Source organism: Archocentrus centrarchus, chromosome 5, assembly GCF_007364275.1.
Source record: "Archocentrus centrarchus isolate MPI-CPG fArcCen1 chromosome 5, fArcCen1, whole genome shotgun sequence".
NCBI lineage: Eukaryota > Metazoa > Chordata > Actinopteri > Cichliformes > Cichlidae > Archocentrus > Archocentrus centrarchus.
In genome coordinates this window covers 35,133,753-35,155,053 of record NC_044350.1, presented here as the reverse complement: position 1 = coordinate 35,155,053, position 21,301 = coordinate 35,133,753, and the positions used below count along the sequence as shown (strand labels likewise).

At 45.9% G+C, this 21,301-nt stretch overlaps 1 protein-coding gene and 1 pseudogene across 1 annotated transcript; both read left to right on the top strand.

The window, feature by feature from the left end:
* Window positions 1–147: 147 nt before the first annotated feature.
* LOC115779993 (kelch-like protein 10) lies at window positions 148–7,158 on the top strand (annotated as a pseudogene).
* A 1,040-nt stretch (window positions 7,159–8,198) lies between these two features.
* Window positions 8,199–20,758, top strand: appl1 (adaptor protein, phosphotyrosine interaction, PH domain and leucine zipper containing 1). Its single transcript, XM_030729289.1, is given in 24 exon segments — window positions 8,199–8,525; window positions 9,894–9,992; window positions 10,105–10,164; window positions 11,294–11,365; window positions 11,510–11,597; window positions 11,729–11,770; window positions 13,002–13,060; window positions 13,597–13,743; window positions 14,746–14,828; window positions 14,925–15,086; window positions 15,181–15,369; window positions 15,470–15,512; window positions 15,587–15,643; window positions 16,315–16,403; window positions 16,501–16,680; window positions 16,963–16,993; window positions 16,995–17,016; window positions 17,768–17,885; window positions 17,887–17,940; window positions 18,147–18,183; window positions 18,273–18,413; window positions 18,498–18,548; window positions 18,646–18,735; window positions 19,411–20,758. Coding segments are annotated over 24 exon segments (2,121 nt in total). The 5' UTR covers window positions 8,199–8,471; the 3' UTR covers window positions 19,564–20,758.
* The last annotated feature ends 543 nt before the right edge of the window (window positions 20,759–21,301 follow it).

Sequence of the window (21,301 nt, the reverse complement as noted above, 5' to 3'; positions counted from 1 at the left end):
ACAAATATGTGCAGCCATCTTTATGTTAGTGTGCGATCACACCAGCAGGAGGAGCCCCCTCTCACTGGATGTTAATCACGTGCTGATTTCCATCATTCCCAGTGTCAGCACACATGGCGACACCTCCTGCTGAAGGAGGAGGCAGACATGCAGTTTGGAGGGAGAGAACAGGACACACGTGAGTTACACAGTAACCAGGCCTCTGAATCCACTCTCATGACCCACCTGTTGATTTCATTTCTTTATTGCTTCACTCATGTTTAATTGTGTCTTATATTTTACTGATGACTTTGTTTTGTAATTTACATATGTAAACCATTAATGTATCATAATATGTATGTATCATAATACAACCTTTAATTTCTAAACTTAGTCCAGTGGTCCGATGGCATTGGTGTGGGAGTATTTTTTTTGGGGGGGGGGGGGGGGGGGGGGGGGGGCACTGCCACCCGCTGCCCCTCTTCTGGATGAGGCTGTGGTGGTATAGAGAATGAATGTGCACTGAGGGTTGCTGGGTTTGATCTCTATGTAAACGAGCAGCTTTCTGTTTGATCCACGTGTCTGTGTGTAGTTTCTGGCACCTGGGCCACCTCAGCAAAACAGATGTACACAGTTCCTGGTGTGTCACCTGAGATGATGCAAATCATCATCAATTATGCCTACACCCACACTGTTCCTCTGACTGAGAATAATGTGGTGCACATTTTAGCAGCTGCAGACCAGTTCTTGGTCTCTGGGATGATTCAGGCCTGCTGCTTCTTTCTGGAGGACCGCCTGTGTCTGATGAACTGCATCGGCATCTGGAGGTAGGTGGACTTCTACCACTTCCCTGAACTGAGAGAAAAAGCTTTCTTCTACATCCTGCAGCACTTTTAGGAGATCATTTATGGCTCTGAGGAGCTGCTTGAGCTCTCAGAGGAGCAGCTGGCTGCATTTCTTGACAGTGACCACCTCAATGTGAAATGTGAAGACGCGGCATTTGAGGCCATCTTTAGGTGGATTAACTACCTGCCCGACCAAAGACGGGAAAGCCTCCCTGCGCTGCTGGCCAACGTAAGCAAACCATCAATCCACGTTCCATCTGAAAACATGTGAGTACACCTGCTGGTGCATTGCTGCCCCCTAGTGGTTCAAGTGTAATTACAATTTGGCAAGGACATTAAAAAGACACCTGAAAGAAATCTTGTTGGATCAATATGTGTGAAACTGTGTTTTCAGAACGTACTTGTACTTTTTTACACTTACAGCAAGGAAAAGTTTAACGGAGTGATTTTTTTCCATTGAAGTTACTGTGAGATCCAGGGTTATTATAGTTAATGAAATAACGAAAACTGAAATTGAAAAAACATTGTCGTTAACTGAAACTGTATTGTGAGTTTAAAAAACTAACTAAAACTAACTGAAATTATTGCGCTCTCTGAGTTTAAGCTGGGAGCGCCGTCGGGCAGCTGTGTGCGTGCGTGTGCACGAGGAAGCGGCAGAGTGCACACGCACAACGCTGTGATGAACCTGTTCAGTTCTTGTGCGTTTCCGTCTACTTTATCAGTGAGAGAATAACAATCAGGAATAATAATCAAAGCATCAGTATAAGGACTCACAACTGTCAGCAGATTCCTGGAGGGAGGCTGCTGTCGGAATGGACGTGAGGAAATGAAGGAAGTGAAAAAACAGGGACAAATAAAAAAACTGAGCACAAAGAGCGAGGACCAAAAAAAGTCCCAGCTGGCACCGCAGCACACGACCACAAGGTAATTAACACACACAACACACACAGCTACACAAGCATAAATGCGGACATGAGGTCGGACACTTCTGTAGGTTGTGTACAGAGGCTGCAAAGACCCTGCAAGTCTAATCAGCGAGCAGCTAACCAAGCTAGCTCCAAAACAGAAGCAGCTTCGGGTGGTGAGAACATCAGGATGCAGCTGGATTTGACCTTTGACTCCTTCAAAGAGTTTGTCTTTGTCAAACACCACATGTAGCTGTTGTTAATCTGCTGCACTGATGCTGAACTTTATTGTGGAGTTTATTGTAGAATTTATTGAGTTTGGGAGTTCATATTTTTCTTTGTTTTTTTGTTTGTGCCGACAGAACCAAGGAGAGTGGTAAGAAGAGGGGCGGGGGTCTGGCTGTGTTTGTGAACGATAGATGGTGCAACTCCAGACATCTAACCATCAAAGAGACGCTCTGCAGTAAGGACATTGAACTGCTCGCTGTTAGCTTGAGGCCGTACTATCTTCCTCGGGAGTTTTCACATGTTATTGTGATAACTGTGTATGTGCCGCCCTCTGCTAACGCTGCTGCAGCCTGCGATGTCCTCCATGCTACTACCAGCAGACTCCAAACACAGCACCCACAGGCCCTCTTTCTGATCTCAGGGGACTTTAACCACGTCTCCCTGTCCTCCACTCTCCCCACCTTCACCCAGTATGTCACCTGCCACACCAGGAATACCAACACACTGGATCTACTGTATGCCAACATCAAGGAGGCATACAGCTCATCACCTCTGCCTCCCCTGGGGGGCTCAGATCACAACCTGGTTCATCTCCAGCCTGTGTACAAACCCTTGGTACACAGAGAACCAGTTGTGACACACACAGTGAAGAAATGGTCTGAGGAGACTGAAGAAGCTCTGAGAGACTGCTTTAGCTCCACTGTGTGGGAAGAGCTTTGTGCCCCTCATGGGGAGGACATCGACAGCATCACGGACTGCATCACTGATTACATCAATTTCTGCGTGGAAAACACTGTGCCCACCAGGAGGGTACGGTGTTTTTCAAACAACAAACCCTGGATCAACTCTGAAATAAAGGCTCTCCTGAAGGAGAAGAAGAGAGCCTTTAGATCAGGAAATAAGGAGGAGCTGAGAGCCGTGCAGAAGGATCTGAGAAGGAAAATCAGGGATGGAAAAAACATCTACAGGAAGAAGATGGAGGACCAGCTACAGCAGAGCAACATCAGTGGGGTTTGGAGGAGTTTGAACTCAATTTCAGGCCACAAACCAAGCCCTAGGATTGTGGGAGACTTAGAGTGGGTGAACAACCTGAACCAGTTCTTTAACAGGTTTGACCAGCCACCCACCCCTCCCCCAGCCCAGTCCCCCCTGCTGTCAGCCCCACCATCTTTAATGACTGCCAACCTTTCTTCTTCTTGGGACCTCACACCTCTCAGCTCTCAGCCATCACCCACCCCCTTCACTTCTGAGGACTCCATCTCACAACCCCCACCCCCCACCTCCATCTTGTCCCTCTCAACTCATCATGTGAGGAAGGAGCTACGTAAAATCAAGGTGCGAAAGGCTGCTGGTCCAGACGGCATCAGCTCCAGGCTCCTGAGGTGCTGCGCAGATCAGCTGTGTGGCATCATGGGATACATGTTCAACCTGAGCTTGAAGCTGGGGAAAGTACCACAACTGTGGAAGACCTCCTGTGTGGTACCGGTACCAAAGACCAAACATCCAAAGGATCTTAGCAGCTACAGGCCGGTAGCCCTGACATCGCATCTAATGAAGACCCTCGAGAGGCTGGTCCTCAACCATCTACGCCTCATGGTGTCGTCTTCGTTGGACCCGCTGCAGTTCGCCTACCGGCCTGGCATCGGGGTGGATGACGCCATCATCTACCTCCTGCACCGAGCTCTGACCCACCTGGAGAAGCCTGGAAGCACTGTGAGGATCATGTTCTTTGATTTCTCCAGTGCTTTTAACACCATCCAGCCAGGACTTCTGAGAGACAAGCTGGAACTGTCAGGAGTGGACCACCACATCTCCGAGTGGATACTGGACTACCTCACTGACCGCCCACAGTACGTGAGGACACAGGGCTGTGTCTCTGACAGGCTGGTCTGCAGTACGGGGGCCCCACAGGGAACTGTGCTGGCACCGTTCCTCTTCACCCTCTACACTGCAGACTTCTCCATCAACTCCCCACGCTGCCATCTGCAGAAGTTCTCTGACGACTCTGCCATAGTTGGCCTCATCACAGGTGAGGATGACTCAGAGTACAGACAGTGGACTCAGGACTTTGTGGACTGGTGACAGCGGAACCACCTCCTGATCAACGCCGCTAAAACCAAGGAGCTGGTGGTGGATTTCCGCAGGCGCAGACCCACCACACGGACACCGGTGAACATCCAGGGAGTGGACATTGAGATAGTGGACTCTTATAAGTACCTGGGTGTTCACCTAAACAATAAACTGGACTGGACTCATAACACTGATGCGCTCTACAGGAAGGGTCAGAGCAGACTCTACCTGCTGAGAAGGCTGAGGTCTTTTGGAGTGCAGGGGACACTCCTGAAGACCTTCTATGACTCTGTGGTGGCATCAGACATCTTCTATGCGGCAGTATGTTGGAGCAGCAGCTTGTCTACAGCTGAGAGGAAGAGGATAGACAAGCTCATCAGGAAAGCCAGCTCTGTCCTAGGATGTCCTCTCGACTCAGTGCAGGTGGTGGGAGACAGAAGGACTCTGACCAAAATAACATCACTGATGGACAAGGTCTCCCATCCCATGCATGAAACTGTTGCTGAGCTGGAGAGCTCCTTCAGTGACAGACTGCTGCATCCTAAATGCACAAAGGAGCGTTACCGCAGATCCTTCCTCCCAGCAGCTGTAAGACTTTATAATCATCACTGCTCCCAACAAAAACCACAATAACCTACACAATGTAGGATAATATATAATATACTGTAAATAGTCCGGCCTGTTAAGGTTCAACACACAGGCACATCATGTACATTGTATATAGTGTTATTATTAGTAGTATTAAGGTTAATTTTGTTTGTTGATTTTATATATATTTATATTCTTTTCTTAATAGTGTGAATTATTATATTTTTACTTATATTTATAATAACTGCGGCTGCTGTTACACCCAAATTTCCCCTCTGTGGGACAATAAAGGCTGTTTCTTCTTCTTCTTCTCCCTGTTGATGTTCAGTGTGTCCTAATTATATATATATAATGTGTCCATATATATATATATAATGACACCTATTTAAAAAATTTTTTTGCACTCACAAGTTTCATATGTGTATAGATTTAGATGTGTATATAGTCAAATTATCTCTTTAGTCTTTATATTTTTAGTCTTTATATCTTTATATTTTTATGCCTTTAGTGTATGTTATTGTGTTTTTGGTTTACTCATTTAAATGAAACGGTTGCAGCTGTAACAACACAAATTTCCCTCTGGGATCAATAAAGTATTCTGATTCTGATTATTACACATTTAGCATGTAGTGCTGCTGTCTTGTGAATTGTTGGTTGTTGAATATATTTCTTTATGGTATCTTTTGTTGAGTTTTTATTACACAATAATCACTTTTGCGCATTGAATCTTGTACCTGACAAAGTATGAAAATACTAAAACTAATACTGAAACTAACGAAACTAAACTAAAACTAAGCATTAAACCTAAAATAAAAACTAATAAATTAGAGAAAAAAAGGTAAAAACTAACTAAAACTAAACGATAATGTAAAATCCAAAACTATTATAACCCTTGTGAGATCATATTAGGCTGCATGCACCTCTGCCCTAAACCCTCACCCCTTATTTGTTCAGGTATGTCTCAGCTTGATGACCTCCGGATACCTCCAGAACAGCGTGATGAACAACGCCATGATAAAGAGCAGCATCAAGTGCATGTCCATTGTCAAATCTGCCTACAGCAGTCCGCTGAGTCGTCCACGTCTGCCTTCTTCTATCTTAGTGGTGACCGGAGGCAAAAATGGCACCGCTGCAGGATCCAACTGCGAGGCGCATGATTCCCGAACTGACAGCTGGGTCACTGTGGCCTGTGACCTTTGTCGTGCTCACCACAGAGCCGTTGTCCTGGATGGCTGTGTGTGCTTGATCGGTGGCTGCAACCATCAAACTCACTTGAATACCGTGCAAAAGCTCGACCTCATCAGCTCTACGTGCCAAGATGTGGCACCCATGAACTCTGCCCGGTGCTATGTCAGCGCTGTTGTGCTGAATGGGTGCATTTATGCCATGGGAGGCTTCAGTGGACAAAACTGCCTCAACACTGTTGAGTGCTACAACCCTGAGGCTGACCGGTGGACAATGGTGGCGCAGATGCACGCAAAGAGATGTGGAGCCGGTGCCGCAGCTCTACATGGGAAGGTGGGTGCAAACGGATGACTGAGAGGGTGGTGATGTTGAAGCAGTCAGCTCTGCTGTTTTCACCTCATTGTTCACCTCAAAGCTGCAGTTGGTTGAGTTGCCATTTCAAAGGACAACTTTTCTGCTTCCTGGCTACCAATCTTTAATTAGCTCTAATTACCTGTTTACAGGCGTACATCTATGGGGGGTTCAATGGATATGGTTGCCTCTCCACAGCCGAATGCTACAATCCAGACACCAACCAGTGGACCACAATCGCTGCCATGCGGTGCCACCGAAGTGGCCTCGGGGTCATTGCTTACAAAAACTGGATATTTGCAGTAAGTGTGTGGCAGTAATATTCTGGGACTCCAGAGTACCTTTGCATGATTCACAGTTAAAATAAGTATCGGTCTTAAACTGAGCCCTGAAAGAGGAGAGTCCAGAGCAGAATAAACTGTTTGGCACTGACAGAGAGGATTTGGCAAGTTTTCATGGGCATAACCCACAGACTCAACTCTGCTGCTCAGTCCACAAATGCTCCATTTAATGGGAAATAAACAGGCTTTCCAACAGGATTCAATACCAAGAAGCATCATTACAAGAAAGAAATAATCAACCAAACACAAATTTCCTCACTTTTTGTGCTCAGTTTACTGATTTTATTTAACGATACTTCTGTCTCCAGTAACTCTGAACTCCGTCTTCCAGGTTGGCGGCATCGTTAAAGGGATTAACTGCCTGTGCAGCGCTGAGGTCTACAACCCCGTCACCAACACATGGAGCTCCCTGCCGTCCATGCGTCACCGCCGCAGCTACTTTGGAATAGAAGTCTTGGACGATCAGATCTTTGTGGTTGGAGGTTATGATGGCTACAGAACTATATCTTCTGTGGAGCGCTACGATGAGTAGGCCGGCAGGTGGTTCAGTGCCTCGGACACTGAGATGTCCCGCAGTGGCCTGAGCTGCTGCGTGGGTTTCACAGCCTGGCAGAGAATTTGTTCTCTCGTGGTTCCCCTGATGAGGGGGCCGGTGGAACCATCTGACCCTCAGCCTGCCTCTCACCATAGTATTTGAATTCATTAATAATAAAACTTTATTTGCAGTTCTGTGTTATTATTCCTTTAAGTATGTTTTTATATTTTATGTATATTATATTACTCTGATTTTGATATCATATTTATCATATTTAATCATATTTATTTTGTAAGTAGTCTGCGGTGTTAAGTTACTTTCAGGCGACACACACTGAACATGATACCTGACACAAAAGCAAACGAGAGCATAATATTCACGGGGGGTGAAATGAACAATATATATGAAAATCCAAAGAACTGAGATTCATAATCTTATAGAAAACATATAGATGTTAATAATCGCTGAATGTGTGATGTTCATGCAACATTTCTTTCAAATTGGCCCACCTGCTAAGGAGGAGACATATAAACACATACGCTATGATCATTGTAGTAAGAATATATGCCTGCAGTATATATAAGGAAGGAGGTGGAGAAATGGTTTGGACATATGCAAAGGAGGGATATATTGGGCAAAGGATGTTGAATATGGAGCTGCCAGGCAGGAGGAAATGAGGAAGACCTCAGAGGAGCTTCACGGATGCAGTGGAGGGTTGGAGTGACAGAGGAGGATGCTGGAGATGAGGTGTAAGCAGATGAACCGCTGTGGTGACGTCTAAAGGGAGCAGCCGAAATAATGTTAATGTAATGTGTTTACCTTATAATAATAATAATAATAATATAAAGCACCTATATAAATACAATTGAACTGAATTGAATTTAAGATTACATTATTCTATAGAAAGTAAATCATCAGCATCTTTTATATTAGTGCATGTACACGTTCAAATGTTATAAACATAGCCAGTTTATGGTTGGAAAGACGGCAATAATTTTGGAAAGTTTAAAATGTTCCCAAACTTTAAACGTTTTTTTTTTTTTTTGCTAAAATCCCATCAATAAAAAACCTCATGTTTTAAAATGTTAGCGAATGTCACCAAATGTATCAACAGACAGAGAGTAAAAAAGATCTCACCGGGAAACTCGGCAGGGCGGTCGCCATTATGGCTCTGACTTGAACATGCCAGCCGTGTGACAGGGAGCTCCTCGGTGGAGCCAAAATGGCAGAGTCCCCTTTTAAACATGAAGCTAATCAAACGCATTTAATTTTCTTCTGTCCAATCAAAACCCTTTAAGAGGGCGGGCCATGTGGAACCGGGAGGAGCTGTGTTGGGGTGTTGTGAATCCGTGTAGCCCAGAAATCCTGAGTGGGAGTTGACGGGCCGATTTGTTGTGTGTTTGTCCGCTGTTTCTCGCAGATTACCCGCACGCCCGCAGCAGCTATGCCCGGGATAGAGAAGCTACCGATAGAGGAAACGTTGGAGGACAGCCCGCAGGTAACAGCTCTGCTCCCAGACGCCTTCAGCTAACGAGTTAGCGTTAGCCACGTCTGCGGTTAGGCTAGCTGCCTTTGTAGGCTGAGTGTTTGCCAACATCTATCGGAATGATGCTAATTGCTGACGGCGCAGCTAACCGCAGCTTCTTAAGCGGGACGCTTCAGCTGAGCAGCGGGATCAGAAATTGGCTGCTTTACGAATCAGCTGGTGGACGCTTCTGCCAAGCTGTTAGGTCCCAAAATTAAAGATTTAGTGCCGATTTGCACATAAATCAACTGTTAAACTGCAACTTCCGTAGCATCTCGGCTAATAATTTCCCCCTCTTCCCCAGTGATAAGCGTTTACCTTCTGGCCTGGTGTTGTCTTCCTGCTATTCTGACACCTGCCCAAAGCTTCAGCTGCACTGCGCAGATGGGTTGAAACACTGACCTGATCAGTGATGTTATTTCCTACAAGTCTAAGGAATAACACCTGCTGTGACATAACGGATTGGGGTGTGGTCAAAGTCTATCCAAGTGGCATATACCTGGGGGATGTTTCCGTTACCTGGATTTACTCACCCCAACAGTCAGAATAAGCTGTCACAGCAGCTGAGGCTCAGAAATTCTTGCTGCTTTCAAGCAACTAAAACATTTGGAAGAGCCAGAGGAATTTGCATAACTAGTGTTTTCCAGTCCTGACATTTTCATGCGTTTATCTCCTGCTTTCAGGAAGTTATAAGAGCATAAAATTTAGGCTATCTAATTTTGACCCATACCTGTGTACTCTGAGGGCCTGAAACCTGGAAATATTCATAGTATGAAGGTAATAATTTTGCATGGCCTCAGCAGATATGCTAACGTTATTGGAAAAAAAAAATTGTTGAATCTGTTGGGTTAGGTGGGAACTTCTCTCAAATTTTTTACAAAATCTTAGCCTGTGACTAAAAATGATGACTTGGCCATCGTCTTCGGTCTCTTATAAACCCTGTCAGGTCTTTTCAGCTGAATTATCTCTAAATTAACAGTGGGAGCTGGAGGGAAACCAGGTCATTGCAGCAGTAAAATCTGATTTACACAAGATGAAATGTATTCAGGTTGTAAAAACGCAGCCTTCTTGAAAACAGCTTGTGAGCCTGATTTATTTCTCTCAATGACTAATGCCGTGAAAATGGCAGAGACCAGCGAGCTGGTGAGACACACCTTGAGAGCAGCTGCAGTGGGGACAGGTGTTTGATTTACAGAAATAGATGTGGGTTAGATTTTTGGCACTCGCACAGAAAATGATCTGGGGACCAATAACCTGGTTGTGGTTTATAAGTAGGTCATGTGATTAAACCTGCTTCATGAACACCTGTTTTTGTTTTGGTATTTTTACTTTCCCCTGCAGACGCGCTCTCTGCTGGGAGTTTTTGAGGAGGACACGGCGGCCATCTCCAACTACTGCACACAGCTGTATCAGGCCATGCAGAGGATTTATGATGCACAGGTACACGCGCACACACACACACACACACACACACACACACACACAGTCAGTGACTTGCTGCTGATTGGGTTGTGTGTCTCCAGCTACTCAGTGCTGCTGTTGTGTCTTCCAGAATGAGCTGAGTGCTGCGACACACCTGACCTCCAGACTGCTGAAAGAATACGACAAACAGGTGTGACAGTCTACACTAGCCCTGACCTGGTGTGACCAACACACTCAAACACTAGACACTGCTTTAATAATAATAATAGTAGTAATGATCTTGCTTCCAGCCCCAGCACATCAGATCTTCTTTTTAGCGTGCTTCAGCGCATCGTCTCATTTTTTGAATAAACTCAAGCCCTCAAACTCTAAAACTGTCCTGATTCTCTGTCTCTCCAGCTTTTCATCAGCATTGTTCACGTGCAGCATTTCTTTAAGCTAACTTTCAAAAACTGACGCTGTCCTGGACACCAAATATTTGAACGCTTCAGTACTGAATAAGTCTCAGACCGACTGAGATTTCAGTGTGGACATTAAACTTAGGATCAGGATGTTTTCATGGCGAGTAATCCAAACTACACAGCAACATATTAATGACGAACCTCGTGCTGTGGATGACTCGTCTCAGCCGTTGCTTTGGCTGAAGTTTGGTCCGTTAGAAATTCCTCAGTATTCACTGCTAACTCGGCTAAACCTTTTCCTGGAGGATCTGTGCGTTAAATTTTATGGTAACAGCTGGGAAGCGGCCACAGCGATCGTTTTATTGGAGCTGAAAGAATTTGGACTGTTTTTAACTCAGCGGCGCCTCAGAAGCGTTTGGATAGAGGCAACGATTTGTTAATTAAACTTTTAATATAAGCAAACACCAAGAAACTAGCAAAGAATTTGATATTTGTTTTGAGTAACCCTCGTTAGAGGCTTTGCCTTTTCCTGAGCTGCTGTTCTGACATTTTCTGCTCAGCCTCGAGTGGTCGGCTGGGAGAACTGCAGGTTTTAGCACTGCTCCCTGCCTTATCACACAAACCACAGACCACACCATTATAATAAGAGCCATTGTTATAACAACAGCTCTTCGTTATAATAATGGCTGCAGGCCCTAAAAAAGGCCAGCTGTAACACCATCCGTCACACAGCCGTGATCCTGTAACAATGACCTGCTCTCATCTGTCAGGCACGTACACCTGCACCTCTGTGAGATTCTGTCAGGTCGTTTCTTTGGATCAGCATTATTCTTTACTAAGATAGAAAACATTAGCGGTTTTAATAACACCTGGAAATCCACATCTGCATCTCAGTCATGCTGTTGCTGTTGTCTGCAGCGTTTTCCTCTCGGGGGTGATGATGAGGTGATGAGCTCGACTCTGCAGCAGTTTGCTAAAGTCATTGATGAGGTGAGTCTGGTTTATCCATCTGGATGTCCCAAACAGGCAGATTTACAAAATAAAAAAAGAGTAGGAAGCGCTGTGCTTACGTTTGTGTTCATTCGTGTGATTCAGGGGTCCCCCTAATCGTCCCCGCTCCCTTTCTCCTTCCAGCTCAGCTCCTGCCACGCTGTGCTGTCCACCCAGCTTGCTGACGCCATGATGTTCCCCATCACTCAGTTTAAAGAGAGAGACCTGAAAGGTAGAAAATGCTTCTCTGACATAATTTACACCAGATTTTAAGCTTCATTAGTGACTTTAATAATGTCACCTACAGTAAGATATAACAGACGTGGCAGAAAAACGCTCTAATGTGAGTTTTTTTCTCTCCAGAGATCCTCACTCTTAAAGAAGTCTTCCAAATAGCCAGTGATGGTAAGCTGTACTTCATAAACTACAGTCTGTACACCTTATGGACAAAAGTACCACCTACACATTACACCTACAGGAGCTGCTCAGCCATGCAAAGCCATGCTATGAAGCTCCCGGCACACAGGTTTTATGCTGATGTTAATGATGTTAATAGCCTGATGCTCGTCAGCACCTGCCGACCCCGAGCTGTAGCTTCAGGTCTGAGTTGCTGTGGTTCCTAAATGCTTCCACTTTACATGTACACCACTTCCAGCTGACTGCAGAGTATCGAGGGTGGAAGAAATCTCACAAACTGATTCACTGCAGTGGCGACATCCTGTTACTCTCTCATTCAGTGAGCTGTTCAGAACCAAGAATCAAGCAGTCTGCCTTCAGTGTTTGTAAAGGCAGACTGCTTGATTCTACACACCTGTGCCTATGGGACTCAATCTTTAAATTCAGGTGTTTAAGAGGTGAGAGTCAGCACGTTAGTCCTTACAGTGTATCTCCAGATAAAGCACACGTGGCATTCAGGAAGATTCTTCTTCTATGTTAATAATAATTTGATTGTGGCCTCGAACCATGTTTGATTTGATTGCTTTCTTTATGAGAGTTCATTCCCACCTCGCAGGAAGAGCCCAGACTGTTCCTGATGGTTCCAGGCGGTCGGTCTTGTTGTCACAGTTGAGGTGGTGCAGCGAGCTTTCCTTCATTTGCTTTATACATAAATAACATCATTTTTGCTCTGCATTACCTTCAGTTTGCTTTTCAACACTTGACAGTTAGCACGGGGTGCTGAGGAAGCAGCTCCACTGTGTTCTCCCCATTATTCTGCCTGCTTTAAAGGCTGCAGGACAGCAGACGCTCATTTAAGATTTATATTCAGCATCTGGCTCTAACATTATGACCCAAACTGGGCTTTTTGTATAGAGTTAAAGGATACTGTCATGTTGAAGCCTGTCTATCACAGACGTTTTTCATTTTTGAAGCTTCTCATTCAAATCTTTAAATCTGATCCAGGAAATACTTTGGATATTCTCCAACCCAGGAACACAAAATAAATAAAGATAAAGTTCATGTAGGAAAGAAAATGAACCAAAACAGGTTCAAATAGAAACTAAATTGCTTGTAATTGTGAATTTAAATGACTAAGAGTTCATTTTAATGTGTATTTAAAGACTTTTGGTCTGTTTGATGGTTTCTAACCTGCTTTAAAAGTAAAGTTTAGAAGTCCTTGGTCTGTTTCTGTGTGCAGATCACGATGTGGCCATTAACAGATACAGTCGCCTGTCCAAGAGGAGGGAGAACGACAAGGTAACAGCTTCGGGTTCATCAGTCATTACTGCAGACGTTAGGTGTCGACTTTCTGGTGAAGCTTTTATTTGACATGGTCCTCAAAATAAATGAATTCACAGTTAAAGTTTAGAAGCTTCGTTTAGTTAGGAGAGCTGAGCTGATAACTGGAGCTGCTGCTTTAAAATTTAAATACAGTATCAGTTTATTCAGATAATTTTTTTGCATGTTCAGCAGGACGACTTAGAACAAACGCTTTCTCTATTTTCCCTCAATTCCTCCACATCACCCAGTTCATTTATGCCGAATGTCTTATTAGATTAATTAAACCGATTTCCTGCCAAGCGGTCTTTTCAGTTTATTTCTATGAAAGTCATCTCGCTGGTCTGCAGAGTTTTTATTAGTTACAGGAAGTGATGATAGCGAGGAGATGCAGCGGTGAGGGCAGAAGGTCGGTTTCATGTTCCTGCTAAAAGGAAAATGAAGACCAAATGATATTATCTGAGGGAATAATGTTATCTGGCTTTTTACTGAAACGGGAGTCTTGTGTGTTGCAGTTACGGGCGGAGGTGGTGGAGGATGTCTACACTTCCCGCAAGAAGCAGCACCAGACGATGATGCACTACTTCTGCTCGCTGAACACTCTGCAGTACAAGAAGAAGACCGCCATGCTGGAGCCGCTGCTGGGATACATGCAGGCGCAGGTACGCACACCCGAAACCCGGCATCTCCATCCGAGCCGGTCCCAGGCCGCGCTCACTTTACTGTGTGCGATACACATCACATCCTAGTTTGGCCACGTGTTAACACCCCCCCCCCTTTAGTAGGCCTATAAAACAGTTATGAAAGGTATTTTAAGCTGGACTGCAGGAATTTTATGTGACATTCCCACACGGGCACGCTGGTAGTGACTCGCTGTGACGAGAGCTGAACAGGGAGGAACTGTAGCCACAAAGACCTGAAAAGCATCCAGAAAAAGTTTATGATAGGAAAGAAACTCAGAGCTGCAGGTGGAAAACGGCATGAGGTCAAAGAAGGAAAATTCAAGGAAAAGGAGGAAAAATGAATAATCTGATGGTGGATGATGGTGATGTGGGTGGATGACAACAAGTGCCTTTCTCACACTCCTCATCCTCCATGTTCTTACTGTTAATGACTTGTTTTCATAAACAGTGTGGGTATAAATGATGGATCTCCTCTCCTTTCATAAAGGATGGGGTCTCCTCTGTGATAGGACACAGCAAAGGAAGCACTGAAGAGCTTTCCTTTTTGTATTCACTGAATTCAAACAGCTTTTATTATGGCTGCCACGCAGAGACTTCACTGGAGATTTAAGACCAGAACAGTGAAATGATGCAGCTCACACTGAGTGCAGAGATTATGGGATACTGTGGATGCTCAGAGCTGTTTTAGTGGCATTTAAGAGAAATCATGGCCAAGCAGAGAGATGGAGATTTCTTTGTAACAGTTAATCATGTAGTGCTGTGGTTCATCAGACACTCAACCATCTCACAGCCTTCACAGCAACAGGCCAGCCTCTGAAAATGTGACGTGTCATAAAGCTAAAACACAGCATCATTTGTAGCTGCTGATCTTCTCCTGCAGTCACTTCCTGTTTCTCTGTGTGTGAGCTAGAACAACAGCATAAAGTAATGAGTGGTGACAGAGGAACCTCAGCCTGCTCATGGATCTGTTTTGGTTCTCAGATCAGTTTCTTTAAGCTGGGCTCAGAAAATCTCACCCAGCAGTGGGAAGAGTTCCTGGGAACTATAGGAACCAGTGTCCAGAAGTAAGCACGCTGCACGCTTCATCACAAAACTGTAAATTCATTAATGTTCATTCATGTCAGCAGTGAGTGACTGTGAACGTGTGGATGTGTGCGTAGTGTGCGCCGGGAAATGGAGGAGGAGGTGGGGAAGATGCAGCAGACCATCCAGGAGATGGAAAGGGCTTGCGATGCCCTTTATGCACCATGTGACCCTGACCCCGCCCACTCACCTGTCTGTCGCAGCCTGACCAGGAAGCAGGGTTACCTGTACATCCGCAAGTAAGCCACAGAAACTCTTTGATTTGTTATTGATCTGTAATCCTGCTGTTTGCAGTACAGCCTGTGAAACCTCTGTACTGCTCCCACCTCGCAGTAAGACGGGCCTGGTGTCCTCGTCCTGGGAGCGTCAGTACTTCTTTACGCAGGGTGGAAACCTGATGCAGCAGGGCCGGGGCGAGGTGGCGGGCGGGCTGGTCACGGACCTCGATAACTGCTCTGTCATGGCCGTGGACTGTGACGACCGCCGATTCTGCTTTCAGGTCACGTCCTTCGACGGGAAAAAGTGAGAGGTCCTTTTTTGTATTCGTCGTCTTCGACGCGCTCGCCGTTCCTCTCGTTTTCAGGTCAAACTAAACGTAACTTTGTCCTGTGTGTCCTGTCAGAGTGGTGACGCTGCAGGCGGAGAGCAGGAAGGACTGTGAGGAGGTAAAACGTTTTTCTCTGTTACGACTCCTGCTTTGGGTGAGCTGCTGTCTCCTGACTCCATCTCTCTCCTACAGTGGATCTCCACCATCAACAACATCTCCAAGAGGATCTACCTGAGTGAAAATGCAGAGGTTTGTGGCGGCGCTCTTCCTCAGCTCACACTTCTCTGGTATTTATTGTTTTAGGTGTAGTCTATCCAGGGAAGTCTGTGAGATAATGCAGCAGGTTGGTCTGACAGGTGGTCCTGGTTTACGGTCATGCGTCGGTGTTCTGTCTTCCTGCAGAGAGCGCTAAACTAGAGAACACACATGATCAGGAAGAGCCCACATTACTGGTTGTTTCACATCATTTCAGCCCCGCCCCCAAGTGGCAGTACAGAGCTATAAAGTGTAGCTGTGGGTGTGCAGAGTCCTCTCATCCATATCTTATCTCATGCTGGACCTTTGTGACTCTGTCTGAAACAAGCTGTTTTAGCTCGCCTTCCTGAGATCACCATATTAGGGAAATCCCCTCTGTGACATCATACGGAGCCAAGAGTAGAAAAAACTGTCAGAAACAGTGATTACTTGCACATATCCTACCCTGCAGAACTCATGAAACTGTGTAACGTGAGCGTACGCTCAGTGTAACAGTGTGTTTGCATAACAGAAATAAGCCGAATAACTGAAGCTGAAAGGTTTGTGTCACTGTAGAAATACAGTGCAGTAATAAATTAAAGTAACGTGACACTCATACCTTTATTTTGGAAAGGTATGAAGTGTCCGATTGGCTGATACTCACAGTGATGTCTTCCTGTTGGCAGGAGCTCGCAGCCAGAGTGAACCAATCAGCTCTGGAAGCTGTGACACCATCACCGTCCTTCCAGCAGAGACACGAGAGCATGAGACCCAGGTTTGTGTGTGTGTGTGTGTGTGTGTGTGTGGGGGCGGGGTCAGATTTCAGCACACTTTCAGACCCCCGTCATCTTCCTCTCTCTCTCTGTCTCCAGTAAGGGGCGAGCGGGCCGAGCGAGCAGCATCAGCTCCGTGGGCTCCGAGCCGTCGCCTGCTCTTTCTGTGCTCTCACTGGATGCCCTGGTTGCCCCGGAAACACCCATCCAGTTTGACATCATTTCCCCCGTCAGCGAGGAGAACTCAGGACAGAGCAAGACGGCGCCACAGTCCGGCAGGTACGCGTCTGTCAGGGAAAACGATGAACTTATTGTTTAACTTGGCGGCACGTGTTTCGTAAACTCGCTGGCGACATGGAGATACGGCCTGACTCTGCTCAGATATCACGCTGCTACACCTGCTGCAGACCAAGGTGCCCCGCCCATATGTAGTGTTCACAGGCTCTGTGTAGTTTGCAGCGACTGAACAAAAACCAGGCTAACTAAACTCATGGTGTGAAACACAGAGATGTCATTTGAAAGCGATGGAAATATGATGATATGTTTTGTGTGTCTCCTCAGAAGAAGTAATCCATTTGGGGAGTCAGGAGGACAGCACAGCAGAGGACAGTGAAGGTACTCATGTGTGGACACGATGTTACCAATATTATAGATTCATTTATTCCCGAACACACGCACAACACCTGCAGAGGTCTGATGTGTCTGTAGCATTAGGCTAATTTGCAGCCCCAGTCCCTTAATAGGTATTAACTGATGATTAAATGAATATTGTGCAGAACTGGAAACCTGTAAATGTGATCATTGGGGTTCTGCTCAGATGTTTACAATTTTCAGTCTCTCCTGAGCTCTTATAACAGCTCCGAACCAAAGCTCCAGTCACACTTACAAATAAAGATGGAGAAAAAGGCTAATGAAGTTTAGCTGCCATCAGCTGAGAGCTTTAATTTGGATTTGCAAAGCGATCCATCTTTTGTGCTCGACACGGGTGTTCACCTGCATGCAACCAAAATCTGATCAAATTCTGCCATATTGATCAGCAAATATCTGTAACGTGTGTATATATATATTTTTATCAGTGCTTAAAAACAGAGCTGCCTCGCTGTGTTTGTGCAGACGCTTTTCTTGTGTATTTTATGCAAGTGTGCAGGACTGATTCCCACACGTGGAGGAATCCCACACTGATGGATTCCTACATGTGCAAACTGAATGAATGTGACGTGAATGATTCTCTGTGGCTCAGAATAACTCAGGGAAGTTTTGGTTCCTCGTTATTTTTACGCAGGTGAATAAGTTACATTTATTTATTGTGGTTTTTCTGTTTTTCTGGATTCCATCTGCCTCATTTTTGCTCTCTGGCCTTGTGCAGACTCAATCCTCCACCAGCTCTTCATCGTTCGCTTCCTGGGCTCCATGGAGGTGAAGACTGCTGAGTCGGTGGATGTCATCTCTGAGACCATGAGGCAGATCCTGGCTGCCAGAGCCATCACACATCTTCAGGATGACTGAGTCCCACCTGCTGGTCACCTGCGACTGTCTCAAGTATGAACTGCCAGCGACTGTGTGCTCATGAGTGTCAGACGTAGTCGACATTTGTTGTGTGATTAACTCATAGAGGGATTACTTGGCTTAATTGGTCAGGCACACACAGAAGTGGGACCACAGGAGCCACGTTGGAGGAAACAGTGGCAGGTTAAAATAAACTGCAGTTTGGCCTTTAATAGTAAAGTATGTCTTCTGTTTTTCAGGCTCATTGATCCTCAGACACAGGTCACGCGACTCAGGGTAAGGTGACCCCAGTTTCTCCTTGTTTGTAAGAGCTGAAGTGTCAGGCCCGTCTTTGCTCACTGGCGCCCCCCTGTGTCCCGCTGCAGTTCCCTCTCTCCACCGTGGCGCAGAGTTCGTCCCATCAGGACAACAAGAGGCTGTTTGGCTTCGTGCTGCAGTCGGCGAGCGGCCGCGGCGACAGCCGAACCGTCTGCTACATCTTTGAATCCAACAACGATGGAGAGAAGGTTGTGTGTCTGTTTGTGTGTTTGACTTGCTGTGTAACACTTGCTGCTTTCTGTCTGATTGTTCATGCTCTTCACTGGTTTCAGATCTGTGACAGCATCGGTCTGGCCAAGCAGATCGCCTTGCACTCAGAGATGGTGAGACTCCTCACGGTCGCCCTGCAGTTCGTGCAGTCACGTAGGATTCGCTGCTCACTCATGTTTTGTTGTGCACGTTGGCTCGTTTGTCCCGCAGGACCGTAAAGCGGTGGAGAAGAAGAAGGAGGAGGACAAGGCCAAAGAGAAACAGCAGGAGGAACTGAGCAAGCAAAGACAGATCGAGAAGGTGACCTTTGACCTTTCAACCCAAACCTCACACTGACTGTGCAGAGTACGCGGAGCAGTGGGATGTGTGTGTTTTTAGTGGGTGCGCCTGCAGTAACACGGTGCAACAGTGTGTGTAACATGGACACGTCACAGCAGCAGAAAATATCAGACGGTCATCAGAATACAAGTTAAACTCCTCAGTAGTAATAGTAGTATGCTGTAGTATCAGTAATAGTATGCTGTAGTAGCATGCTGCAGTACTTTGAATCGTAGTATTTCTATAACATTAATATAACAGATCAATAATTAATGTTAAGACTGCAGTAAACTGTGAAGTTGCTAAGCAACGCTCTGTGGTACTGGCCCAAACAGCTGCTGATGTCACTTCCTGTTCTGACCTGCCTTTAAGGGCAAACACGGAGGCGGCTCCACGTTTGCACCCCCGTCATCACGGCCTTAATCCACTCAGCCACATGTGCAAAAGTCTTGAGCCACTTTCTTTGGACATTGGCTGCTTTTTCGCTCCTATGATTCATTCACCCATAAAAACTCCAACTGCATGCGCACTGTTTTTGTATACAGTACCATCAAAAGTTGTGTCCAAACTTTTGATGGTACTGCAAACACAAAAAAAACTGTGTATATACTTAAAACAACGCCACACACAAGTCATCGTTTCCCGTCTGACTTGCAGGATCTGGAGGAACAGAGCCGCTTGATCGCTGCATCGAGTCGCCCCGCCAACCCACCTGCCTCTGACGGACAATTCCTGGTGCTTAGCAACAGCCAATCAGAGGACAGTGATGCCGGAGAGGAGGGGAAGAAGAAGGGTGAGTCTGATGCCTAACAACACTCAGAGGATGCATGTTTTACCTCCCAGGTGAGTCCCAGCTGGCAAAGTCAAGACCACAGCTCAGGAATCAGAGGAGGGAAACACCACCCGCCCGCCTATCCACCCGTCTGGGCTGCCTGGAACTGAAAAACATGCACTTCCTCTCTGCTGGACTCTGAAGTTTGCCATGGAGACCTGACACTCTGAAATGGAGGATCAACCTATAACGCACCCTCACTGTAAGAGGGGGAAGGGGAGTGGGCGAGGAAGCGCCTCATCCAGGACTCGTTTTATCGTGTGTGTAAAAATGCTGCTTTTATACCGGCTCCACTATCGAGAAGAGACATAAATATAGACTAACCTCTAAGATTCTGTTCTTATGTTTATTTTCTAAGACGAGTTAACAATAATGATGGAATACTGAGCCGGGATCTGTCGGCACCAGCTTTCACTCGACGGACTTGGCAGGAAGTGATTGTTTCTTCAGCGTGACGGGGTCACAGAAGGCAACCGACGACACCTCAGCCAATTTCAGTGCATGAGTCTTATTTTGAAAGGTCACTTCCACACAGTCACCGGCTTCATTTCATCGCAGCAGCTCTTCAGTGGTCAGTCGATTAGCTGATAACCAATGACTGTTTGATTTAATAATATTGTGAGACGCTATTTATATGCAGAAAAATGTGATTGGATTTTCAGATGCTGGATAGACCAGGGGGTGGGCAAAGTAATATTCTTTACAGCATTATTTACATTTTAAAATAGAAAATAAAACAATAAACAAGTTAATAATTGGGTAATAATGATTAGTTCACACTACTGTTTAGAACCATTATAATTAATTGAATTAATTTAACATTATTAACGATGTGTTCATGAAGTGTTTGCTGAAACGGGCTCCTGGGCTTTAACGTCTGTGGTGTGGTACGGCAGGTCAGAGGTCATGACTGTACACCACCCCCGCTGTTGGACTGTACTGCAGTAGCTTGGCACTATTCACAGTTCAGAGTAATCCCGGGCCCCTGATGGAGCTTCTCAGTTCACCTGCAGCCGGAAACAACCTTTTACTGTAGCTCCGCCCCCTTTGAGCATGTGGTGTCTTTTTCTGAGCTTTTATTCAAGCTAGCTTTGAGTGAGAATAATGGTCATCCTAAACTCTTTTTTTTGGTTTATTTTTCCCTACAAATATCACATTGATCCCACTTATTCCCCCCCCCCCCCCCCCCATATTTCCCCCCACCCACACTGGTTTAACCCCACCCCCCGGCGGCGCCCGCCTCGCTGTTTGAAGACCACAACATCTTCTGAGCTCTCTGCTCACAGGGTTCACTTTCATTTGCTGACCTCACTCACTGAAACCAAGTTTAATGTGAGCGCTCATCACTAAGGACAATATAATAGGTATACCTACACTTTACAGGCAGTGGGCCGACTGAGCCCTTTAGGCTGCATGTTTGGCACCCCCCCCCCCCCGGTACAGACCGAAGGCTTAAGTGGGGAAAAACGGCAGATGACGATCAGGCAGCCTCATGTTACTGTGTTACTGAAATGACCTGAAAGGTGTGAAGGGGAACCGCGGGTCTGCGCTCAGTGACGGGAGCGACGCTCTCAGACGTTCCTGATGGTCCGCTTAGTTCTGTTATATTAGAGACGTGTGGCCACGCGGCACAATAATCAAAAGGCACTACAGCAGAAGCACGTCTGCCTCGGCACACGTTCAGCCACCTGCTCTCACTTTGTGAACCATGTTTAA